General features: G+C 38.7%; 1 protein-coding gene across 1 annotated transcript in view; it reads left to right on the top strand.

The window, feature by feature from the left end:
• FBN2 (fibrillin 2) overlaps positions 1-19,107 on the top strand; it is a 256,232-nt gene that overhangs the window by 219,810 nt on the left and 17,315 nt on the right. Inside the window, exons 49-57 of the mRNA XM_045838059.1 lie at positions 1,572-1,697; positions 2,399-2,551; positions 3,325-3,390; positions 3,692-3,817; positions 4,369-4,488; positions 5,448-5,570; positions 6,037-6,168; positions 16,811-16,936; positions 18,313-18,519. Coding sequence (XP_045694015.1) covers positions 1,572-1,697; positions 2,399-2,551; positions 3,325-3,390; positions 3,692-3,817; positions 4,369-4,488; positions 5,448-5,570; positions 6,037-6,168; positions 16,811-16,936; positions 18,313-18,519 — 1,179 coding nt within the window. The remainder of the gene's footprint in view (positions 1-1,571; positions 1,698-2,398; positions 2,552-3,324; positions 3,391-3,691; positions 3,818-4,368; positions 4,489-5,447; positions 5,571-6,036; positions 6,169-16,810; positions 16,937-18,312; positions 18,520-19,107) is intronic.

The raw sequence follows: 19,107 nt of genomic DNA, 5'->3' as shown, positions 1-19,107 counted from the left end.
CGGAATACAGGCTTGCCTTCAGGTAACTTATTGCCTAACAAAAAAGACATATTTTGTAAATAAATCTGCTCTGTAAAGATACTCTTATGATCCAATGTGACAGGCACTGCACTGGAGGTGTGTTCAGGATGTGGGAGCAGAGTAGGAGGCTATGAATAATGGTAGCAGTGGTGACAAGTGGCATGTCAAGGAAGCTCATCACAAAGGATTGGTGACATTCCAGGTGGCTCTTAAGTATTGGATAGGAATTTACTAATCAAAGACAGGAGCAGAGCAGAGGAGGCCATTTGAAGACACAGATAACACAAGTGTGGTAAAGGGCATCAAATGGCCAACACAGAAGATTGAACTTAATGCTACAGGCAGTGTGTAGCATTGCAGGGGAGGTTTTTTGTTTGTTTGTTTGTTTGTTTGTTTGTTTGTTTGTTTGTTTTAAAAGAAAGAGTGGGCCCTGGCAGGTGTTGTTCAGTGGACTGAGTGTGGCCTGCAAGCCAAAGGGTCACTGGTTCGATTCCCAGTCAGGGCATGTGCCTGGGTTGCAGGCCAGGTCCCCAATAGGGGGTGCATAAGAGGCAACCACACATTGATGTTTCTCTCCCTCTCTTTTTCCTTCCCTTCCCCTCTGTTCAAAAATAAATAAAATCCTTTTAAAAAAGAAAAGAAAGAGTGGGATACAACTCACTAATGAAAATTCTGCAAACATACATTAGGGATATAGTGTGTAGCAGACATTATGCTAGACTAAGCCAAAGGGACATTGGTGATCCAGACAGACAGACTGACAGACCTGTCATGTCCTCATGGAGCTTGCATCCTAATGTGCCTGGAACTGTGTAATGTCCCTTCATTTAGATAAAATAACCCTTTAAATAAGCACCTCCAACAAAAAATCGCTGGTAAGGAATTCTTGTTTAGTTTAAGGAACCATTCTGGGGAGGAGGTAATAAAATTCTCCAAATACTTCTGAGCCCTCCTAGTTCCATAGGCACAGATTTTCAAATAGATGTGTGTTTTAGAAAGACAGACCGGGTGGCATTGTGGAGAGAAGAGGGGAGGATGCTGCAGTCAGTTAGGGGGTTTACAGTAATCCCAGTGACAAATGATGTTGGATTTGAATGTACAGAGGGGATCAAATTGATAGGTCACATGCTCTTTGCATATGGAGGTTAAATGGTCAGGTTGAGGAATAATAAAGGTGACTCCAGGATCCCAACTTAGGATGCTGAGAGGAGCATCTGAGAAGGGGACCAGTTGAGCTTTCAATGCTCATAAGACATTGATGGAACTGGTCATGTCAGGCAGACAGGTGGGCATACATACACACCTAGGGGTCAAGTGCAAGGAGCTGGAGATCGACATGGGAATCTGGGCCATATGGTGGGTTGAAACTGGACTTTTAGGCAATGATAGCTTACTTTTAAAGAGTAAGTAGAATATTTACATAATGGCATCTCGTTTCATGTTAAATACCCAATGGCTAGTAGACTGTTGCTGTATGAACAAATTACTTATTTTGAAATGTTGAGCACAGTACTGATTTGATTAAAGTAATGAATTCTGCTGTTCTGCAGATATAAATGAATGTGACGAAGATCCCAACATCTGTCTTTTTGGTTCCTGCACCAACACTCCTGGGGGCTTCCAGTGCATCTGCCCCCCTGGCTTTGTGCTGTCTGATAATGGACGGAGATGCTTTGGTGAGCTTTGAAGTGCCTGTTCTGTCATAATTCACCCTCAGAAACTTCCAAGTTGGACAGTGCATCATTATACTAGTATTTGTCACTACAAAGTACATGTGCATGGCAAATACATCATCTGTAAGTTAAAAATGTAGGTCTCCCGTGAACCCCTGTCCCCTTTGAAAGCACATTTACTTTAAAAGACTGTAAGTCTAAGAAGTATATGCACTGGACAGATTTTAAGGTACTTTCAATTATTAGCTGTTTCTACGTATTTTAAAAATTTCATGCTGAAGGAAAAATTCTTGTTTCACTCTTTCGTTTTGTTGACGTAGATTGCTTTGTATATTCCTATATGAATTGTTTTTTATGTGATTTAACTAACTGAAAGTTACTTACATCGTCTTTTTAGGCAACCATGTAATGGTGGAAAAAGATCTGGAAGTCATTATAATATTGAGCATAATTTCTCAAATTTCCCAAGCACATTATAAAAATATTTTAATCGTTTTAAGTAATTAAATAAAATTTTATAGGCAAGTCAACTGAAACTGGCAAACGAAATCAGCAATTGAGGATTTCCAGACCTTTTAACTGCTAATCTGATCTGCATATGTTCACCCCATGTGAAATGTTCTGTCAGAAACAGAGTTCTGTGCAAGTTGTTCATCTTTCGAAATGACCAGTGAGGAGGACTGTGCTTCTGCTTTCTTGAACAGATACTCGCCAGAGCTTCTGCTTCACGAACTTTGAAAATGGAAAGTGTTCTGTCCCCAAAGCTTTCAACACCACAAAGGCAAAATGCTGCTGCAGTAAGATGCCAGGAGAGGGCTGGGGGGACCCCTGCGAGCTGTGCCCCAAGGACGATGAAGGTGAGAGCAACGGTACAAAACACCGCTTTGCACTGGTTTGGGAATTTTGGTTAGAAGTAGACTTGTCTATATAATTCATGAATATTTTAAAGGTGAAATTACCCCATCACATATACACTTGAAGGGTTCACTGAGCAACCTAGTCTGAGAGACTTCTTTCAACTTCTGTGTTCAACATGTATAAGGACCGGTAGTCACTCTGTTATTTCTTCCTCCCCACTCCCCAAGGTTAGCATTGCTTGCTTTCAAAGAAAATGTGAGAGGTATGAGCAGGGGATGAAAATCGCACCCCAGGTTGCTGTAGAAGCCCCGAGCGTGTACAGTATCACAGCCTGGGGCTCTCAGGGTCCTCGCTGAGAGGCTGCGTCAGCGCCATGACCATTGCCTAGAGGAGACCAAGAGCCTCCAGGTCTTGTTAACACAGCCGAACTGTAGGGCAGTTCCCAGCAAGCTAGGAACTGGTTAGGCCTCTGTGTCAGGAGTGGTAGAGAGGGCTCTTTAGCTGCTCAGTGATAAGTGAGCAAACAGGTAGAACTAGAAGCCCTCGGCAGGTACCACCCTGGAAGGAGCTGGGCAAGCTCAGGTGACCTTCTCTAAATATGCTCAGTGCTGCTTTTGAAATACATCATACAAATAACATAAAAGGCTCTTGTTAAAAGCAGGTTTGTAAAGGAAAAAGAAGTCTAATTCACATGTATATTGTTTATGAGTTTTTAGGTCCTCTGCTAGTTGAGAATCTTCAATAATGGGGAATTTGTGTTTTTTCTCTATAGTAGCATTCCAGGATTTGTGTCCGTATGGCCATGGAACCGTTCCTAGTCTTCATGACACCCGCGAAGGTGTGGTCTGTTACACTTTCCTCCTATAGTCTTCCTTTACATGAGTGTATTGTTGTACCTTTATTTTATAAAGCATGCCAATTTTACTGTATGTACCTAGTACGTTGTATTCAGCATACATATACAATATTTATTATATATCATATGCATACATTTACCATAAGACTGTTGTGGTAGATACATGGTATATTTCTTGGGTAGAAGAAATGTGTATATGTTTTAAAAATTGTAAGTCTTTTGAATACACAGCTTTGGCATATCTTTTTATATGAGGAAGTTTACGGGCAGTTTTGTGTTTTAGATGTCAATGAATGTCTCGAGAGCCCAGGCATCTGCTCAAATGGTCAGTGCATCAACACAGATGGGTCTTTTCGCTGTGAATGCCCAATGGGTTACAACCTCGACTATACTGGAGTGCGCTGTGTGGGTGAGTGTTGACTCCACATTAATTAAAGTTCTGTTTTATGTCTCATATTCAGCAAAAGGTTTCTCAAGCACCCTGGGTGGTGGTGGGATTTGGTAGCTAGTAACTGCACTTTCCCATCCTACATTTTCCAGTAGGCCTGGTTTATGTGAAGATGGAGAGATTTGCCCAGCCTCTGCCTTCAACCAAAATATACAAACTCTGATGTGTCTAGAGATTTATAATTGCCAAAACCACTAACTGGGAAAGAGATCCATTTTACTTTATGACTTTCCATGCCTGCTCTTGGAGCAGAAGACCACAGACCTCTTTGGGTTTGGGAGTTCTGAAGCAAGCACAGCTGCATGGGGGCTCAGAGCTCTGCATGCTTGATCCTTCAGGGTCCTCTGCACTTCACAAAGGCCAGCCGGCCGAGGCTGAGGGAGGTGGAGGGCAAGAGTCCAGTGTGCCCCACACAGATCCTGGTAATGTGTGAGGCCAGATGGATATGCATGGGTGTGCTTCGATTACTAAGACTTCTCCAAGCGTTATGGCACTTTCGTATTGTTTTTCAGATACTGATGAATGTTCAATAGGCAATCCATGTGGAAATGGCACATGCACCAATGTTATTGGGAGTTTTGAATGCAATTGCAATGAAGGCTTTGAGCCAGGGCCCATGATGAATTGTGAAGGCAAGTGATACTTCTCTTATTATTTCTTCTTGATATAGAAAGGAATTCTTAATGTCTCAGCTTTTATTTATATTGTTCTGATATTCAATTGATGATTATTCATCACAAATATATTTCCCTTTACTTCAAGGAAAGTTACAATAGCTGCTTTAGTCTGATCCCTTGTCTGATCATTTCAGCATATGGGTCATCTCTGAGTTCATATCCATTGGTTGTCTTTTCCCTTAAGATCCAGTCACATTTTCCTGGCTCCTCCTTATGTTGCTTAATTTTGGATTGTACCCTGGATATTGTGAATGATATCTTCTGGGATCAGTTATATTACTTCTAAGAATATGAATGCTATTGTCTTGGCAGACAATTAACTCAAGTAAAAATGAAAGCTGAGTGACAGGCCTATGGAAAACAGTGGTTCAGATTTCAGTTTTGCCCTATGAACCTTAGTGGTTAGCCTCTTTGATTTTCCCCACACATGCATGGTTAAGTCAGCTGCTTGGGCTGGCTTTATGCAAAGAAAAAAAAAATACTGTTTTTCCATCTCTGGCCCTCTGCTTTCTGGGATTTCCCGTCACTCTTCAGCAACTTTGTGTGCCCCAAGGCTCCTTCCACAGAAGCTGAGAAAGTTTTTAGTGAAGACTTAGCTGCCAGGTGCTGTCACTGCCCGGACTGGGTAATTTCAGGGGAGAAAAAAAAAAGAACTCATTCCTTGCTGGTGGTTTGATGAGTTTCAACTTATTGCTAACATCATTTCTAGGTAGCAGTTTTTGTATTTTTTTCAGAGTTTATAGTTATTTGTTGGAGGATGAACTTGTTGGATATCTAGTTCTCCACACGAGAAGTGGAAGTTAGATTATCCCATTGCTTTCTGTGTAACTTGCAAGTAAATACATCAGTGTTTCTTTACAAATAATTAGAACCCTAGGCTGAGCACATACATGGCTGCCTGTTTCTTTGATCAGATATCAATGAGTGTGCCCAGAACCCTCTGCTGTGTGCTTTCCGCTGCATGAACACCTTCGGGTCCTATGAATGCACATGCCCAATTGGCTACGCACTCAGGGAAGACCAGAAGATGTGCAAAGGTAAGGCCACAGGCAAGGGAGTGTTTAGAACTTTACTTGCCATTCTGGGAACATATTTTAATGGTTTTATAATTCTCAGCTATCTTCTTCCAGAGCTTTACAGAAATGCTTATGACAGCATTTTGCTGGTAGATTTCCATACCTAGATAACAAGACACTTGGTAGTCTGTTCAGTCAGGTCAAAGATAGGATGGGTCGAGGAGCTCACCAACTGTCACACTCTTGGGCTCTTATTACAACAAAGATTGCCTTTTCCTGGACTTCTTACCATTAGGACCAAAGCTGAAACTTATAAATCTAGAATATAGGCAACAGCCCAGAAAGACGGGACTCCTCCTTTCTATGTCACATGTATGATTACATGTTTGGACCCCCAAAACCAAAAATATGCTTAAAGCTACTGAACAACAGCCCATTCCTGAGAATTTCCTATTTTAATATTTTTTCTATTAAAAATCTGGTATAGACCTGGATGAATGTGCTGAAGGACTACATGACTGTGAATCTAGAGGCATGATGTGTAAGAATCTGATCGGCACGTTCATGTGCATCTGCCCACCTGGGATGACCCGGAGGCCTGACGGAGAAGGCTGCGTAGGTAAGGCTTTAAGGGATGATATCGCTTACTTAATACTCCTATGCCAAGATGGATTTATGGTACTATTCCCAAATTATCTTAACTGTAAGTCCACTATTTTTCTAGCTGTTTCAAGGCTGTGCCAGATTTCCTCCATTACAGGGTCCTTGCCAGTATCATAGGTTCTGGATACTGCAGTGGCAATGAGGTCTGTCCTAGAATATAGGCCCTCTTGTTTTTCATAATTCTGTATCCTATAAATCTAAAACACTAGATTTAGAAGTGTCGAAAACTCCTTGAAACAATTATGCTTATGTGGAAAAATAAAAGTATGAGTTAATGTTCTCTGTCTCTCTTTTTAGTCATTCCATGAATGAGGAGTGTGAAGAGGCAGATAATCTCCAGAACCCCATTAAAGGCTAGATATCTCTGTGACCTTGGCCATAATTTTTAACATATTTGAACTTCAGTTAAGTCATGTAAAGGGAGGAGGAGGGCTGGATCCCTAAGCTGACTTCAGGAGTTTAAAATGTTGTGATTTTGTAATGCAAGCCAAAGTCTCCTGCCGTGTAAACTGGTCCTGGCCACTGCATCCATTGTCTCAGCACTTCTTCCCAAAAGTGTTGTCACTTGGGACACCACACCTCCTTCACAGTCTTCCTCCTCCTCCAGAACAGAGGCTCCCCTCTTTTAATTAAGAAACTGTCCCCTACTTCTAACCTCTAGTACCTAGAAAAAAATGTGGGTAGTTTTGGAAAAATATTTGAAGATCACTAATAATTTTTTTATTTTGGCAAAAAACCCAAATAAGATTTCTTTAAAGTGTATCTATTAGTGATTGCCTGATGCTAGAGTTGGAATAGAGAGTGGATACAAAAGGATCCCTTTTGTGCTATGGATCCCTTTGGAAGATGGAAAAGTTCGAAAACTAGTTTGCAATGACTGTACAACACGGTAATTTACTAAAAATCATTATTGCACACTGAAAACATGCAGATTATATAGCATCTAAATCAAACCTCAGTAAAGCTGTTTCAAAATTAACCTATCATGGGGGAGGAAATACAAGAATGTTCACTGCACTTTTTCTTGTATCAACAACAACAAAAAAAATAGGGAACAACCTCAATGCCCATCATAGGAGCATAGCTAAATAAATGTGGCATATCTGTGCTGTGAAATGAATGAGTAGAGAAGTCTAATAAATAGAAAAATTTTACTAAGGTCATTAAATTTCAATGCAAATGCCAACAGAATACTTTCTGGAGAAGGCTTCATTTTAACAATGACAGGATAAAAATGTGTTATTCCACTCCCATCCCCTAAAGGTTTTAGAACTATGACAGGGCAGGGAGAGAACAGTCTCAGATTAAGTGAAGAAGTGGTCCCAATTACAGACTCTGAAAAATATCCTTGAAATAATATAAAATTTCAAACAAAAACACAGATGTTCAGTGGCATAGTGTTTCTTTAAGCTTTGGCAGAATATAGATATCTGTAAAAGTACCATATTTTGCCGTGTGTGATGTACACTTTTTGCCGGAATTTTTGAGGGAAAAATCAGGAGGTGCATTATACACGGGTATAATGATTACATGCCATGGGCATAATAATCCCATGTATGATGTGCACAAAAACGTGGTGCACATTACACATGGCAAAATACAGTAACTGCCCCAAGTTTTAAAGTTTATCCAACAATCTTTGGATAGGAGATAAAGCACATAGGTGAGTGAGAGAAGTATGGGGTATTTCTGTAGCAGCCCTGTACTACATAACAGTGTCAAAAGACACAGAAGCAAAAGAGAAATCATAGCGACATTGAGACTTAAGAACTTGACCCAGAGCCACACTGAACTCCTAAGTTACCTGAAAGCTTGAGTGTGCACATCCCAAGGACAGAGAGCGTAACAGATTTGGGGAGAGAGTGTTCATACAACAAACCTGAATGGAAACTGTTGATTATGTCCAGTTCAACACTGGTGATTTTCTCCTGCACTATTTTTCAGCAACAGCCTTTGGAGAAAATTGTTCAAAGGTGAATAATTATGCAAGATTGCAACTGATGTATATATTCTGAGGCAGCGTGGGGGTAGAGGGAGGAAAATAAATAAGAGATAGACTAAGATACCTCAGGAAACAGAAGAGTTTAGAGAAATAGTTTTAATAACTAACATATCAATAAAATTCAAATAGAAAGAAGACATTAAAAAAGAAGATGGAACAATATCAAGAAATAGTGGTCTAGCAGAGTTTAGGAAAGAAATAAAGCTACCACAGAAATTAATATTACATTGGAAGTAATAAAAAATAGAGAGGGATGCCAATGCAGTTAGTAATGTGATATGGAAGTGATTAATAAGAAGATAACAGAGGTGGAAGACAAAGTCAACATACACATAAATGAAGTCCCTGAAAAAAAGAAAGCTAAACAAATAAACACAGGAAAAATATTTAAGTATATTTGAGTATTTGTAGAAGAAATACTTTTTTTTCTAAGATTGTATTTATTTATTTTTAGAGAGGGGGGAAGGAAGGGAGAAAGAAAGGGAGAGAAACATCAATAGGTTACCTCTCATATGCACCCTGACCACAGACCTAATCCGAACCTAGGCATGTACCATGACTAGGAATTGAACCAATGACCTATGGCTTTGCAGGATGATACCCAACCAACTGAGCTACACTGGTCAGGGCATAGAAGAAATTCTGGTAGAAAATATTTAAACTTGCATATCAGAAGAGTACACTGCTCCATGGAAAATGATTGCAGAATAGTCATTCATTTACTTAATTATTTATTGAACATCTGCTATGTTTCTGGTTCTAGGGATATTATTATAAACTAGAAGGACAAGTTTTCCTTCCTCCTATCCCCACCCATTCTCAAGTGGTTTATGTTCTAGTCAGGGAGAAGCATTCATCAAACAAATAAAGAAATACCATGATAATCTTGTATAGTGGTAAATCTTTTGGAGAAAATAAGATTTAGTGATTGAGTGAGAACTACCATATTTTGCTGTGTATAATGAGTACCCAGGTTTTTGGCCCAAACTTTCAGGGGGAAAAAATACTTCATTTTAATTTTTTAATTCAATTGTCTATTTATATTTAGATACTTGTTTTTGTATTATAAAAGAATTTTAGAATTTATTTTTGAACATACAGACATCATTATTGCTTTCTAGAGTTATACTTTTAACACATAAGCATAAATAAAATAAAAACATTTATATAGGAACGGAATTAGTACTACACATGTGTAATGCACATCCTTATTTTTCCCTCAAAAATTTGGAAAAAAGTGTTCATTTTACACAACAAAATATGGTACTTTAGATAACACTTCTTTAAAGATTTGATTTATTTATTTTTAGAGAGAGGAGAGGAGAGGGAGAGAAACATCAATGTGTGGTTGCCTTTCACACACCCCTTACTGGGGACCTTGCCCACAACCTGGGCATGTGCCCTGACTGGGAATCAAACCAGTGACCCTTTGGTTCACAGGCTGGCACTCAATCCTCTGAGCCACACCAGCCAGGGCTGCTATTAAGCATTTTTTTCAAATACACTTTTAAGGAAGGCATCTCTGATGAAGTGACATTTGAACTGGGAACTTGAAAGGAAAAATAAGGAAATAGCAAGAACAAAGACCCCTCAAGCATCAGTGAAAGCCAGTGTAGCTGATGTTTCTGCCAGGAGAGTGGCATGAAGTAGGCAGGGCATTTCAGGCCATGGTAAAGAGTTGGCTTTATGCTAAGCACATTGTGGCGGAGGGACTCAGAGTGTGCACCCTGAAGATGGATGGTGAGTGTGAGAAATCTAGTTTCATATCTACTAGCTCTGTGACCTAGGGCAAGTTGACTTCCCATGTGCCTCAAATTTCTCATCTAAAAACAAACAGGAATGATGAGATCACTTACCTCAGAAGATTATTGGAAGCATTAAATTAGGGAATTCATGTAAAAATCCTTAGAACGGTGCTTGAAATACAGTAAAATTTCAGTTAATCGATAGTTTTTATTAATCTCTAAATTACATTTTAAAAGATTTCCAATTGCCTTGTAGATAACACATTGTAAGGGTGTAGGAGTGAAAGCAGAATTTATTTAGCTATTTTTATCATCCAGGTGAGAGACAAAGGAGGCTCAGATACAAGTCATAGCAGTGTAGAAACATGGGGAAATGGACAGATTCAGAATATACTTTGGAGATAATTGACAGAAATAGCTGATGGATTGACTGGATATTGTGGATTAAGGGAGAGGTACAAAAGATGAATCCTAGGGCTTTTACTGGAATAATTGATTTTATAAAGCTACTATAAACTGATGATAAGGGTAAGACTGGAAGAAACAGGTGTGATTATGGGCACAGAAGGATAAAGTTCTGTTTTGACCATGTTAAGTGTCAGATACATACTAGATTTGCAGTGGTAACATCAGGTGGGCTGTAACTACAAATTGCTGGCAAATAGGTAGTGTTTTAAAAATCATAAGATAGGATGAGGACACTGAGAAAGAACAGAGTAGAAGAAGCAGTGACTGAGCTCTGGGTACCACACTATTTGGAGTGACTAAAAATATTCAGTAGACTAAAACTAAGTAGCCAGCAAGACAGGAAGTTCTCCAGGTCATTGTGAAGTCATGAGAGTTGCAAGAATGGATTATTCAGACATTTAGAGAGTAGTCACTTGTGTATAATGGTGCTGAGATATAGAGTAAGATATAGACAGAAGTAATTAGATTTGGTGACCTCTTCAGGAATAGTTTACATGTTGCAATAGAGCACATAGATTACAAAAAGAACCAGAGATTAGGAAGTAGAAATGAAAACCATAGATCATTCTTTCAAGAAATTTGTATGGAACCACAATAGCCAGCACAATCTTGAGAAAGAAGAGCAAAGCTGGAGGTATAATGCTTCCTGATTTCAAACTATATATACAACTATAATAATCAAAATGTTAGGGTATTGGCATAAAAACACATAGATCAATTTGGGTAAGAATAGAGAACTCAGAAATAAACCTGTGGTCAATTAATGTTTAACAAAGGAGCCAAGAATATACTATAGGGAAACATAGTCTCTTGAATAAATAGAGCTGGGAAAATTGGACAGCCACATTCAGAAGAATGAAACTGGACAACTATCTTACACCATACACAAATATCAACTCAAAATGGATCACATACTAGGAAGTAAAACCTAAAACCATAAAACTCCTAAAATAAAACATTGGTAAGCTCCTTGGCATTGGTCTTGGCAACGATTTTATTTTTAACACCAAAAACAAAAGTGAAAACAAAAAGTTGAACTATATCAAAGTAAAAACCTTTTGCTGAGGAAAGGAAAGCATCAATAAAATGAAAAGGCAACCTATGGAATAGGAGATAATATTTGCTAACCACAGAACTGGTGAGAGTTAATACCCAAGTAACTCATACAACTCAATAGTAAATAGTAATAATAATAATAACTGGATTTTAAAATGGGCAAAGGACCTAAATAAGCATTTTTGCAAAGAAATATACAATGGTGAACAGGTATATGAAAAAGTGCTGAACATCACTAATCATGAGGTAAATTGGCGGGGGGGGCCTATAATGAGATCCCAACCTATTAGGATGGCTGTTACAACAGAGATGAGATAAGTGTTGACCAGGATGTGGGGAAAAGAGAAGAACCCTCGGGTACTGCAGGTGGAAATGTAAATTGGTGCAACCACTATGTATGTTCTCAAGAAATTAAAAATAGAACTACCAACTAACAATTCCCCTTCTGGGTATATATCCAATGGAAACAAAACCATTATCTCAAAAAGATATCTGTACTTTTGTGTTCATTGTATGATTATTTATAATAGTCAGGTACGGAAGCATTCCAAGTGTCTGGTGGGTAAATGAATCAAAAATATGATCTGTACATATATATATGGTATATATATATATATATCATACATATATACACATTATGTGTATAGTGAAATACTATTCAGCCTTTAAAAATAAGGAAGTAATGTTATTTGTAACAACATGGGTGAACCTGGAGGACATTGTGCTAAGTGAAATAAGCTGGGGAAAGGCAAATACTGCATGGTATCACTTATATGTGGAATCTTTAAAAAACAGAAAAAAGAACTTCTGGTCAAGGTGGCATCATAGGCAGACATGGCTTACCTCTTTGCACAACCACATAAAAGTTATAACTAAAATATAGAACAACCATCACTCAGAACCATCAGAAATCGAGTTGAATGGAAGTCTGACAACTATGGAATTAAAGAAACCATCTCCGTGCAGACTGGTAGGAGGCACAGAGATGTGGAACAAGCTGGTCCCTCACCCACATGTAGTGGATAAAAATTCAGGAGGGGTATCTCAGGAGTGAGGAGTTCCAACCCCACACCAGAATGCCCAGCCCAGGGTTCCAGTGCCAGGAAGATAGGTACCCACAACTTCTGGCTGCAAAAACCAGTGGGGATTGAGTCGGTGGAAGAAACTGTGGGAGTCCCAAGCAGTTCCTCTTAAAGAACCCACACATGGGCTCACCTACTCAGACTCACTCCCTCTGAAATCCAGCATAGGGGGTAGCAGCTTGAAAGTTACCAGTGGGAGAAACTGAAGTGTCTGGCATCAAGGTGAGCAGAAACCATTGTGCCTTTTCTAAACCCTCCCCCTACAGAGCCACAGAGCTGGCAAGCTGGTGCCATATTTGATACTCTATCAGCCTGGCTAACATTGTTTGACCACCTTGCAGATCCTCAGAGATTCCACCCCATCCAACTTATGGATCCATTGAAGGTGCTTTTCCATATGAATGGCTGGTGTTGGTTCATGCTTCACAAATTCCTAAATCCTTTCAAACAAACAAACAACTGGCCTCAGTGAGCCCCATGCCCAGCATTAGCAGCAGCCAGCCTAGATTCACAGCTTGGCTTTACCTGGGGATCTCCAAGCCCAGCACAAGCAACAGCCATCTCAGATTGCTTTATAGTTCAGGCAGAGTGGTACTGGAAAAACACAGGTTGGGGCTGACCTTGGCCTGTACCATCTAGGAAACCCCAGGGCCAGTGCACCCAGTGGATAGCCACGGACCATATCAGAGCACCACCATCCTGCCCCTACATAGCTAATCCTCCACAGAGGGTGGAAGTTAGTGGTAAGGGGTCACAGCTGACTGGCCTAGGTGAATCCTTCCCATTGGTCTGCCAACAGCAACCAAGATGGTTCAACTACAAGAGAAGGGTGTACTCAGCCCACATGAAGGGTGCACTTCAACTGCCCAGCTTGGAGTGATAGGGGAGGCTGTGTCACTGGACCCTACAGGACACCTACTATATTAAGCCACGCTACCAAGACAGGGAGTCAAAGCAGCTCTACTTAATACATAGAAGCAAACACAGGGAGGCTGCCAAAAGAAGGAGGCAAAGAAACATTGCCCCAAATTAAAGAACAAAATTCCAGAGAAAGAACTAAGTAAAATGGAGGTAAGCAATCTATTAGATGCAGAGTTCAAAACACTGGTTATAAGGATGCTCAAGGAACTTAATGAGGACCTCAGAAGCATAAAAAAGATCCAGTCAGAAAAAAAGGATATACTGATTGAGATAAAGAACAATTTACAAGGAAACAATAGTAAAGTGGAGGAAGTCAACAATCAAATCAATGATTTGGAACATAAGGAACCAAAAAACAACCAATCAGAACAAGAAGAAAAAAGAACCCTCCATAATGAAGGTAGTAATAAAGCAGCCTCTGGGACAACTCAAGAGGTCCAACATTCACACCAGAGGGGTGCTAGAAGGAGAAGAAAAAGAGGAAGAAATTGGAAACCTATTTGAAAAAATGATGAAAGAAAACCTAATTTGGTAAAGGAAATAGACATGCAAGTGCAGGAAGCACAGAGAGTCCCAAACAAGATGGATGCAAAGAGGCACATTCCAACACACATCATAATTAAAATGCCAAAGGTTAAAGATAAAGAATTTTAAAAGCAGCATGAGAAAAGAAGTTAGTTACCTACAAGGAAGTTCCCATAAGACTATCAGCTGATTTTTCAAAAGAAACTTTGCAGGCTAAAAGAGACTGGCAAGAAATATTCAAAGTCATGAAAAGCAGAGACCTACAACTAAGACTGCTCTACTCAGCAAAGATATTTAAAATCATAGGGCAGATAAAAAGGTTCCCAGATCAGAAAAAACTAAAGGAGTTCATCATCAACAAACCATTATTATATGAAACGTTAAAGGGACTTATTTAAGAAAAAGAAGATCAAAACTATGAACAATAAAATGGCAAAAAAAATACAAATCTGTCAACAGTTGAATAAAAAACAAAGCAAATGAGAGGAACAAAGACAGAATCAAAGGTACAGAGTTTTGATGGTGCCAGATGGGAGGGGGATGTCAGAGAATGGGTGAAGAGGTGAGGGATTAAGAAGTACAAATAGGTAGTTACAGAACAGCCATGGGGATGTAAAGTACAGTACAGGAAATGGAGTAGCCAAAGAGCTTATACACATGACCCATGGATATGCACAATGGTGGGGGGATTGCCTGAGGGAGTGGGGGGTGCTGGGGCGAAGGGGGACTAAAAGGGGAAAAAATCAGGCCAACTGTAATAGCATAATCAATAAAATGTAATTTTTGGAAAAAAAGTTGAACTCAGAGAAACAGAATGTAAAAGTGGTTTCCTGGGGGCAGGGGTTGGGAAAATAGGGACAGGTTGGCAAAAGGGTACAAATTTGCAATTATAAGATGAATAAAGTCTGAGGATCTGATATATATCATGGTGACTATAGTTGGTAACACTGTATGATGTAATTGAAGTTTGCTAAGAGAGTAGAAATTAAATATTCTCACACAAAAAAAGTAAATACGTGAGTTGATGCATATGTGTCAATTAACTCAGTAGGAAGAATCCTTGCACAAGGTATATGTATCATATACACTCTAATTATCTGGCAGTTTCATTTGTCAACTATACCTCAATAAAGCTGTAATAAAATAAAATAAAATGGGAGTCAGTGAGTCAAACAGTGTGACTTAGAATGTTGAGTATCACTCCACAAACCAAAAGGTCTCCGGTTTGATTCCCAGTCAGGGCACATGTCTTGATTGCAGGCCAGATCCCTGGCTGGGGGCATGTAAGAGGCCACCGACCAATGTTTCTCTCCCTCTCTTTCTCCCTTCCCCTCTCTCTAAAAATAAATGTAAAAACTTTTTAAAATGTTTTTTAAAGTGAGAGTCCAAGAACTGAGCAGAAAAAACTTTTTTTTGTTTGCCCGAAGGGGAACCAAAATGTGGCAGTAGCTGGAAGAATAATATGTTATTGGGAGATTTTTTTTTTAAAGATGTAAGTCACTAGAAAATGTATGCTGAAGGAATGATTCATTGAAAAAAAGAGAATTGTGAAATACAGAGTACAAGTTCAAAGACTTGGACTTGAGAAAAACCAGAGATACTTCAGCTGTTGAAAAAGGACTAAAGATTGAAAGTGAGGGTACAGACAGGTGGTTCATCGTGGGGAGGGGAAGGGCCTTAATACGTGATAGTCATTTTAAAAAATGGGAGCGTAGACATACTAGGACATACAGCAGGATTGCCAAGGGAGTATTAGTGCCTATCTGAGAGCTGAGTGGGGACAGACTATGGGAGCAGGGGCAGAGTGGGCTGCATGGAGGAGGGGGGATTGGGACAACTATAATAGAATAAACAAGAATAAAATATTGAGACAAGGGGCAATAGTATGGTAAATATAAAACAATAATATAAAAAGGAGGGTAAGATACAAACATACCAGTAATCATAATAAATAGTTGAAATTGCTGGTTAACAATAAATGTACTTCTAAAATTTTTAAAATATCTAGATTGGTGCTTTGTTACAAGAAATATACCAAATCAAAATGTAAGCCAGGTTGAGAAGAAAGGAATGGCCCTGGCTGGTGTGGCTCAATGGATTGAGTGCCAGCTGGCAAACCAAAGAGTGCAGGTTTGATTCCCAGTCAGGGCACACACCTGGCTGCGGGCCAGGTCCGGAGCAGGGACCACATGAGAGGCAACCACACACTGATGTTTCTCTCCCTTTCTTTCTCCCTCCCTTCCCCCTGTCTAACTAAATAAATAATCTTTAAAAAAAAAAAGGAGAGGAAAGGAACAAGATATTCAAGGCAATTGCAAATAAAAAGAAAGCACATGCAAAATAAATTGGAGGTTAAAAATTATAAAGATGAAAGGAATAACTTATTTTAAAAAATTTAAATAAACACCCTTCCCTAGCACCTACTTCCCTATGCCCCAAACTTTTCTCTCGCATCACAAAAACTAGCATCCCCTTCCCCAAGATTCTTCTCCTTATCTGGTGTCTCAGGGCAAGTCTATCCCTTTTGGGGGCCAATTTTCCAGTTCTTCATCAAACACCACCCCTTCCCTGTAAAGGAGGGGTGGGGGGAACGGGGAGAAAGAAAACGCTTTGTTAAGAAAGAACTCACCTGGAAGAATGAGTCAAAGTTAAAAGTGAGTATTCACACATGACTAGTTTTTCTCTCATCCTATTAGTATTTTGGTGAAGAAGTTTTAAATAAGATATAACCCGTTAACAGAAAATTTTAAAGTATAAATTTCTAATCTGCTCATTATTGACATTTTTGTTTTTCTAAAGATGAAAATGAATGCAGGACCAAGCCAGGGATCTGTGAAAATGGCCGTTGCGTTAACACAATTGGGAGCTACAGGTGTGAGTGTAATGAAGGATTTCAATCAAGTTCCTCAGGCACTGAATGCCTCGGTAAGCTGATATATGAGTCTGTTTTTCTTGGTAAATAAAACATCTGTTTTATGATGTCATCACAGAAGATCGCTACTCATATATCCTAGTCTGCTGAACAAAACTCCCAATCTGAGTAATCCACCTACCTCTTCCTAAAGATACACACCTATTAAATAATGACGTATGTGTCTGTGTGTACGTTGTTTGCATGCCTATGTGTAATATAAATAACCATCTTAAATAGTCTTCCCAAAATTAATATTAATTAAAGTCTATGGAAAATGTGACTTTAGTAAAACTTACATCAGGGGATGATTTAATTCCAAAGGAAAATATTTGTGATGTGAGGTAAGCTCTGCTATATTAATGATATTAAAGTAAAGGCCATATTTTAAAAAATGCAATAAAGGTTAATTTTTATTTTATGGTACAGAAAAATGTTTTAGAAAATATTTTCTTGTGGAAAATATAAATCTCAGACATTGTGTTATACTATAATGCATATATTATAAATCATTTTAGTTAATTATGGGCAGGTATAAAAGTACGGAATAGTAAAACTTAAGGCAAACAAAGAGAAATAAGATTACTCATCATTTGATTTGGTGTAAAAACAGCAACTTTCTACTACATCACATTTTTCTCAGAATGATGTCATCTGCTTTAAATCCTAGGAAATTGTTAGTCAAGAAAATATATTTTGTTTTTTCTTGTCTTTAGTCTAGACAGTCTAGACCTTCACTAACCATCAGCCTTTTGGGACATTAAAAAGATAACCTATGTAGAAAGTGTGCTGTTTTTAATGTATATTAACAGTTTCACTAGGATAGTTCATAAGACCATAGTAAAGATCTCCTTGCCTATCTACATCAGAGAAATCCCTTTCTTTGTACTAAAAAAAACTGCTTAGTCTATATGTTTGAACAGTCTTTTAGATACAGAAAATGAAAGATTTGAATGAATATGTACCAAATTTATAGCATAGTCTAGAATGCTTCTCAAAAGTAAATCCTAATACTTGTTTGCTTATTTAAAGGGAAAGAATTTCATTTTATTTTTCTTTTATTTTAATTCTACAAGAATGGTAGTTTACTATCACTTAGTTGCTGGTGGATTAAATTTAAAAAACCTATTTCTAAACTATTAGTGTCACTTTTTGTCAAATTTAATAAACTGTCTATATGGATCAAACACTCTATGAACTTTTCCAGCAAAACATTATAATTGTTAAACTGCCTTAAACAGTGTGACTGTCCGTATAAAAGAATATTTACCTCCTTAAAAGTTATTGCTAAGGATAAAAGTACCGATTGTCCCATGTAATTTGAAGTTGGAGATGATGAAGTCAGTCAGTTCCATGACATTGATGCCTATTGACTCCACTGTCCTTTCAGACAACCGACAGGGACTCTGCTTTGCAGAGGTGCTGCAGACCATGTGTCAGATGGCGTCCAGCAGCCGCAATCTTGTCACCAAGTCAGAGTGCTGCTGTGACGGGGGGCGAGGATGGGGTCACCAGTGTGAACTTTGCCCACTTCCTGGAACTGCGCAGTACAAAAAGATATGTCCTCATGGCCCAGGATATACCACTGATGGGAGAGGTAAGGAGTTGAGGAAATTCTTGCATACTATCAACGCTGTGAATTTCATTCAGATCAGTTAGAAGGAAAAGTAGACAAATTGATACAATAACAATAATCACTAAAATATTAGTACATGTTTGCTTGTATATACGTTTTATGAATGCTGTCAAGACTTTAGAAGATATAATCTTCATATGAAATCTAAGAGGTAGAATTTACTATTAATCCCATTTTAACAGATGAGGAAACTAAAGCACAAGCTAAAGTAAGGAGTAGTTTTCCTGAGATCCCACTCTTTCTAAGGGATGGACTCAGGAATGGACCATATCTATCTGACCCCAAAGGCCATGCTTGTAGCCCCCAAACTATACTTACTTAAATAAATGTTGGTTATTTATTTGAGTGTGCACTGGAATTTATTTTGTTTGTAACCTATTTACAAACCTGCAACTCTTATAACTGATTCGTGGTTTCCACTTTTTTGTGCAGCCAATTAATGTCCTGAAAAATATGATTTTCCTCTCTTACTATACAGATGCTCACTCCTGTGTCTGATTATTTGCTAATAAAACCCTTTATAAACTAATTAATGCAAATGCAGATTTG

The sequence above is a fragment of the Phyllostomus hastatus genome, unplaced genomic scaffold (genome assembly GCF_019186645.2).
Source record: "Phyllostomus hastatus isolate PE091 unplaced genomic scaffold, TTU_PhHast_1.1 phas_contig_254, whole genome shotgun sequence".
NCBI classification, from domain to species: Eukaryota; Metazoa; Chordata; class Mammalia; order Chiroptera; family Phyllostomidae; genus Phyllostomus; species Phyllostomus hastatus.
Note: the sequence above shows the minus strand (reverse complement) of the source record. Positions and strands in the feature narration are given on the sequence as shown.